Source organism: Psammomys obesus, unplaced genomic scaffold (assembly GCF_907164565.1).
Source record: "Psammomys obesus unplaced genomic scaffold, mPsaObe1.curated_primary_1811, whole genome shotgun sequence".
Taxonomy (NCBI): Eukaryota; Metazoa; Chordata; class Mammalia; order Rodentia; family Muridae; genus Psammomys; species Psammomys obesus.
This window is the reverse complement of record NW_026596143.1, coordinates 2,488,150-2,494,692: the sequence shown is the minus strand read 5'-3', so window position 1 is coordinate 2,494,692 and position 6,543 is coordinate 2,488,150. Positions and strand designations below refer to the sequence as shown.

General features: G+C 56.4%; 1 protein-coding gene across 3 annotated transcripts in view; it reads left to right on the top strand.

Moving 5' to 3' along the window:
- Positions 1-5,645: 5,645 nt before the first annotated feature.
- Positions 5,646-6,543, top strand: part of Dusp4 (dual specificity phosphatase 4) — a 14,062-nt gene continuing 13,164 nt past the window's right edge. For all 3 annotated transcript variants that reach the window (XM_055593496.1, XM_055593495.1, XM_055593494.1), the window contains exon 1: positions 5,646-6,488. In XM_055593496.1, coding sequence (XP_055449471.1) covers positions 6,074-6,488 — 415 coding nt within the window. In that variant the 5' untranslated portion in view covers positions 5,646-6,073. The remainder of the gene's footprint in view (positions 6,489-6,543) is intronic.

Sequence of the window (6,543 nt, the reverse complement as noted above, 5' to 3'; positions counted from 1 at the left end):
ATGCTTCAGCGTTTGGCTTGAAACACAGGAGCGGTGCCAATTCCTTAGCAGAATAATTTAGACATTTTGCTATCTTAAAAAAAATGTTAACAACAATTCCATTACTCTCTTGGGTTTTTTTTTAGAAACCAAGGTAGTGAAGGACTTAATTGATACGGTATGAAATTTTGAGGAGCACTGCCTAGGTCACGTGCAGCTAGCCTGGCACATGGTCCGTGGGGAGGTTTTCACACAGCTTTTGCATCATCTTGCTTCCCTTGTAGTTACACACAATTGCTGGTCTATTTTTAGCAGGCAAAAATCTGCTGGGGAAGAGAGACACTAACAAATAAAAGGAAAAGAATTTAAGACACAAGGGCAGAATGAATGTCAGAGGTGAGATATCAGGTTTTCTTTCCTTCCTTCCTTCCTTCCTTCCTTCCTTCCTTCCTTCCTTCCTTCCTTCCTTCCTTCCGTAGATTCCTGAGAAGAGTCAAGGGCAACATTCCATGCCTAACATTTAAGTGGCCAAAGATATCTTATTCCCGGCATCCTTTTTCTTCCATTCCCCTAATCTGGCGATACAGTTCAAGTCCTTTCTCTTCTGATTCTCCCTTCATTTTATCTGCTCTTCTATAAGGACATTTATTCGTCCCTGCCATGCGATAGCACCTATTGGCAGTCATACTGGTTTGACCTAGCAGATCAAAGTCTCTGAAGGCATCGTTTAGCGAATTGGACACATTTATTTCTCACGCTGAGTCTGGCCTGTTTGTTGAGTGAATGAGTACATGAAGGCGAGAGCATGTGCAGCTGGAGTGGCAGAGGCAAGGAAGGCTGAGTTCATCCAGGTTTTCCCTCCCCTTGAGACATGGTCTTCTTTGTAGCCCAGGCTAGCTCCCCAACTCTCCAGTCCTTCTGCCCCCTGTGTTCTAAGGTTGGTCATGAACTGTCATCACACCTGGCCAAACAAGTTCCTGGAGTGTCATGAGAGTGCTGGAGACACTGACATGTGCCTCAGATAAAGGAAACCCGAGGGCTTTGTTCTCTGAGATTGCGTGTCCTAAAGCGGTGGGGGCAGAGAGGAGCTAGAAATTGCTCTTCACGTGTGGCATTTTAGCGTGCTTGGCTTTGGGAGGAAAAGACGGGAACAGTGAGTGCATTTGGGATGGATAAGGGCTCACCTGCTCAGAAATTAAGAAATGTTGGTTAAGGGAAGAGCATCTTGTCCAAGGCCTCTAAGCTAAATATGGGAGCATAGTCTTGAAGGAAGAACTATCACATAAAATGGCAAGGGGAGCAACGCTCTAAAACTTTCCTCAGTGCAGCCGGCCTGAAAGCTACCATCTTAAATCATTAACACGTGGTACACTGCCGCCCACAGAAAATAAAGGGGGATGGGTTGGGCGGTGGTGGCACATGCCTTTGATCCCTGCAGTGTTTCCAGGACAGCCAGGTCTTCACAGAGAAACCTTTTCTCAAAACAAACAAACAAAAAAACAAACAAACAAAACAACAACAAGCCAAAACAAAACAAACAAGAGACGATATGCTATGCTAAAAATACCCTTCAGATGAATTTGGTGGCCTATGTTTGTAATCCCCGAACTTTGAAAATGGAGGCTGTGTTAGTGAAGTTTTTAGGCTCTAAGCTTAGACTCTGGCAGTGCCCCATGTGAGATCGTAAACCCAGGACAAAAGGCTTAGGTGCCTATAGTGTCAGCCAATCTATTCCTAATATAACAATAGACAGGCAACAGGGAACAGCAGGGAGAGTCTTTCACTGTGGTCCCCTTGGGAAGAACAAATAAAGAGGCCCAGTCACTAGCAGGAGGTTTACGTTTAAACAGAAATCAAGAGGTATGAGTAATTAATAGCCCTGTTCAGGGTTTGGTTTCTGTCACAGTCTTGGTCTTCTCCTGAGTCAGGTTCTTCCGGCGGCAGACCTCTTCAGCTTTTCCCTTCCACCAGCATGAGATTCCTGGGGAAATTTTAATTCTTTGGAATCCAGTATTTCAATAGTCTTATAGCACAGCTGTGGGATTAAGAGCTGAAAGCCAGCCTCGGGTACAACAGCAAGCTTCGGGCCAGCCTGGGCTGCAGGAAACCCCTATCTCAGAGACTCAACCAAAGCTCTGTTTAGGTTGCGCTTCTGAATTCTTTCTGTTGATTTCTGGGTGTTGAAGATTTCTACTACCTCTGCACCCTGGCTTGAGGGTCAGGTTTCAAGTCAGTTTGCCACAGTGGAGCTGCTTTTCCTGCGTGGAGCATGAGCTGGCCTCCAGCTCTCCTCAGGGTTTTATTATGAAGAGTACAAATAGGTCCAGGTAAAAAGGATGTTTCCTGTGCAGTTCAGAGTAAGCAGCACGGCTCAGGAAGCCAGAGGATCCACCCAAAATCTATCCACTGCCACCTCGATTATTCACTTACCGGTGGCTTTTTTATTTTTATTTTTTAAGGTAAGTTTTATTCAGTTACTTTGGGCAGGGCTGTGAGTCAGAGGTTGACATCAAAACCAGAATAGAAGCCACCGTCTTCTCTGGGGATTCTTTGCCAGGCTTCGAATCCCCAGATCACAAAACTTTCTAATTGGAAAGAAAGAGTCTCAAACAAGCGCAGGGATTTGTCAGAGCCTGACAGTGACTAATAAGGTCGGTCTAAAGACTGTCTGATGAAAGGGAAGTTGGTTTCACGTGTCACAGTGAATTTTTAAAAGCGTTTCCACCCCGGGGGTTTACTGTCGAATGTAAATTGGGCCATCCCACCCCAATCCCTGCAGATACTCCCCCAACTAAGTAACTCTGAAGGGCCATCCAAGCAGACTTCCCCCAAACGCCTTTGTTTTCTGGAAGATTTTATTGACGAATTGACTCGCGGAGTTCCTGTGTCAACTGTTTCTCACCCTCCAGCCCGAGGACCAATGGAAGGCCTGTTTTATATCTTCTCTATAGCCGGTATAGGTTAGACCTTCCATTGTTATTCACCGAACTGTGGACCAAACGGCTCACACGCTTCCATTAAGAAAATTATGTAGGGTGCTCCCACAGTATCCGGCTAAACACGACGCTGTCGTTTAAAGCTCATTTGCTGACATTCACGCCGTGCCGAAGGCAGTTCCTGAACCAGGGGGATAAGGGACAGCGTTGATTTACTTAACATCATCTTCTCAACAAAAGCCGCGCTTGGCTTAAAGGTACTAAGTCCGAAGTGGCCGGCCCCCTCCGGGAGCAGGCGCGCAGGCGCGGCCAAGCACACGTGGACACACACACTCGCACACTCACACGCGCCTGCCCACACGCCCCGCGTGTGACTCGCCTCTAGGATTTACGGGCTCCTCTGGCAAGGATTACTTGTCAGGTGCAGAAAGCAGCCCTTTGTTCGCTGGGCATTTTCCTCCCCTTCAACCCCCCCCCCCCCGGATTTGACTGTTATTTACGGCCACGTGAGCGCCGGGCCGGGGCCTGGCCGGCGGAGGTGGTGGCGGTGGAGCACCCCTAAGGCAGGGGAGACAAAGGCTAGCCGAGCGTGGCCAACCCCCCCACCCCACCCCAGCCCCCGGGGCTCCGGGGAAACCGGCCCCGATCTGGTTAGGACCGAAGCTCTCAGGATCATTTGGAAAGCGGTTTGTTGTTTTCCTCCCGGAGCTGAGGCCTGGTAGCCGCCGGATTTGCAGACGAAGGGGGTTAGGCCCCACGCGAGCCAATCTGGCCCCGGCTGTCGGGGCACCGGGGATGCCCAGCACCCACGGTGGGCCGGCGAGGGGGACGCGCAAGATGTGCTCCCAGATCCCTCGGGAGTAGGGGAAGCCGAGCCCCCCACCCCCACCACACACCTTGCCCTCCTAGCGCATGCAAGGCGCCCTTGCTGTGGGTGCCGGAGACCTTGCCCCAGGCGGCCCATGTCAGCGTGTAGCTCCTTTCGGAGCCCGGATTAGAGCGGTCAAGCACCCCGGGGCGCCAAAACTTAACGTGCAGTGGCGTGGCGTGAGGTGGGAGGTCACTAATATGTCAGCAACAAATTAATCAACATGCAATGGTTTATCTTTTTAACTGAAAGAAAAAAAAAATCCACAAAACCAAAAACCTAAGGCAGGAATAGCGCAGTGCCATCTCGGAACCGGAGGGGGGGGGGAATGAAAGGTCTCCACAGTGGACCGGCGCCCCACACAGTCCACTGGACCCGGACGGGGGTGCCGAGGACTTGAGGATGCACTGGAGGAGAGCCTGTAGAAGAGCTTGGAAAACGGGCAGGTGGGGGCTGGAGGTGAGCTCGGGAGAGCAGCTCCGCCGAGAACAAAGCCAAGGGCAAGAGTGGCACTGGGCGGGAAGGACCCTGGGGGTTCGGCGGCCCTCGCTGCCCTTCGCCAGGCTTCCACCCGCGCCCTGGAATGGAATCTTCGACCTCGCCGCCGCCGGGACCGCGAGCGAACCCCGCAATTCCCTCTTTCGGCGGCGATTAATTATCACTAACAAGACTTGGCAAGATCTCGGCCGAATCATTTTTGGCTTCTGGAAGGTCCCCACCGCGCGCGCGCGCACAGCCTCCCCTCTCGCCAAAAGCAAGACCTTTGGGGGGGGGGATTTAAACGCCTCTGGGAAAGGAAAACCGGGGTGCGGATGCTACGTGACCCGGAGAGAGGGAGGGAGAAACTCGACTCCTCCCCGAGCTTGTTCCATTTGTTTTTTTCAGAAGGTCGTCCTTCGCGTGGACGCTTTTCGGCGTCTTCCATCTCGCCAAATGTAGACCCTAAACAGGCCTTTCCCGAGAGGACAGCGCTTAAGACCAAGAGGGAGGCGAGGACTTCCCCCCAAGGCGGAAAACGTCCGGGCACCCCGCCCCCCACGGTTAAATAAACCCGTTAGGAAGCTTGGGCCCTGCACGGGACAGCACTCAGCCAATTAACGCCCCCCGCCCCGGGTTGTAAAGCGACAAACCCCCGCACCTCCCTTTTGTGAGCGGGCTCTGGCGCGAGGGCCTTCCCTTTCATCTTGCCAACTCCGGGATGGCCCCCGTTCCAAGGGAAGCTATAAAACTGGACGGAACAGCTCAGGGTGGAAACCGATGGCGCTCGGGTCTCAGCCGCCGTCTGGGGAGTCGCGTTCAAAACAGAACAAAACGCAAGCGGCCCGACCCGAACAGCAAGGCCAAATCCGGCGAGAAGGGGTCCCTAGGCCGTGCGGGGTGGCAGCCGAGCCCCGAGCTGCGGCGGCGAGGGGGACCGGGCGGGGAAGGGGGGCGCAGAGGTGAAGCCCTCTGAGCCGAGAGCCTGGGCCTCGCCGCCCCCCCACCCGCTGCTACCCCAACGCCGCCGACCGCCGCGCTCCGGGGCCGAGCAAGAACCGGGAGACGCGCCGCGGTTCCATTCACAAAGTCCGGGAGCTGCGTGCGCGCGTGCGGGCGGGCGGGCGGGTCGGAGGCTGCCTCCCTCTCCCTCTAGGTCTCGGTTTTATGAATGGGCCTGGCGGCGAGCTCCGAGAACCCTGTTTACTCCTCTCTTTGTGACGTCGAGGTCCCGTGACTGGGGGCGAGGGGGGCCGGTGCTCCATTCACGGGCCGGGGCGGGGGCGGGACGGGGGCGGGGCCCTAGCGCGGGGGGCGGGGCCCGGCGAGGTAGTAATGACTCTCCCTTCCCCCGGGAGAGCCGGCGAGCGTTAATAAATCTCTTAGGCTGAGGAGGAAACTCTGGCTGGGGCGGTGCGCGCAGCTCCGGCGGGGCGCTGTGGGGCGGACGGCGGCGACGGAGACGGGGGGGACGGCAGAAGCAGCTCGGCCGGCAAAACGCGCTGGAGACAACCAACCGGGAGGACTCCTCTCCCGTAAACACGCTCAACTCCTCGGCCGCTTCCCCGGGGGCCGCGCGCCCGCCCGCCTTGGCGCCCGCCCGCCTCGGCGCCCGAGCAGCCTCGGACTGCTATGTAACGTCGAGGCTGCGGGAGGACGAACGCGCGGAGGGAGAAGAGCCCGGGGCCAAGTTTGCGGCCACTTCGGCGGGCGCCCCCCTAAGCCCCTCTCCTGCTCCTCCTTGAAGCCTCGCTGGCCCGGGTGCCCCCCTTGGCCTTCTCCGGCTCCCCAGCTGCCGCGTTTCCCGGCGACCATGGTGACGATGGAGGAACTGCGAGAGATGGACTGCAGCGTGCTCAAGAGGCTGATGAACCGAGACGAGAGCGGCGGCGGCGGCGGCGCCCTGGGGCTGCCGAGCGGCGGCAAGTGCCTGCTGCTGGACTGCAGGCCGTTCCTGGCGCACAGCGCCGGCTACATCCGAGGCTCGGTGAACGTGCGCTGCAACACCATCGTGCGGCGGAGGGCCAAGGGCTCGGTGAGCCTGGAGCAGATCCTGCCCGCCGAGGAGGAGGTGCGCGCCCGCCTGCGCTCGGGCCTCTACTCGGCCGTCATCGTCTACGATGAGCGCAGCCCGCGCGCCGAGAGCCTCCGGGACGACAGCACCGTGTCGCTGGTCGTGCGGGCGCTGCGCCGGAACGCCGAGCGCACCGACATCTGCCTGCTGAAAGGTAAACGGGGGCGCGCGGGCGCGAGCCGGAGGGTAGGGGTGTGTGGCTGGGGGGG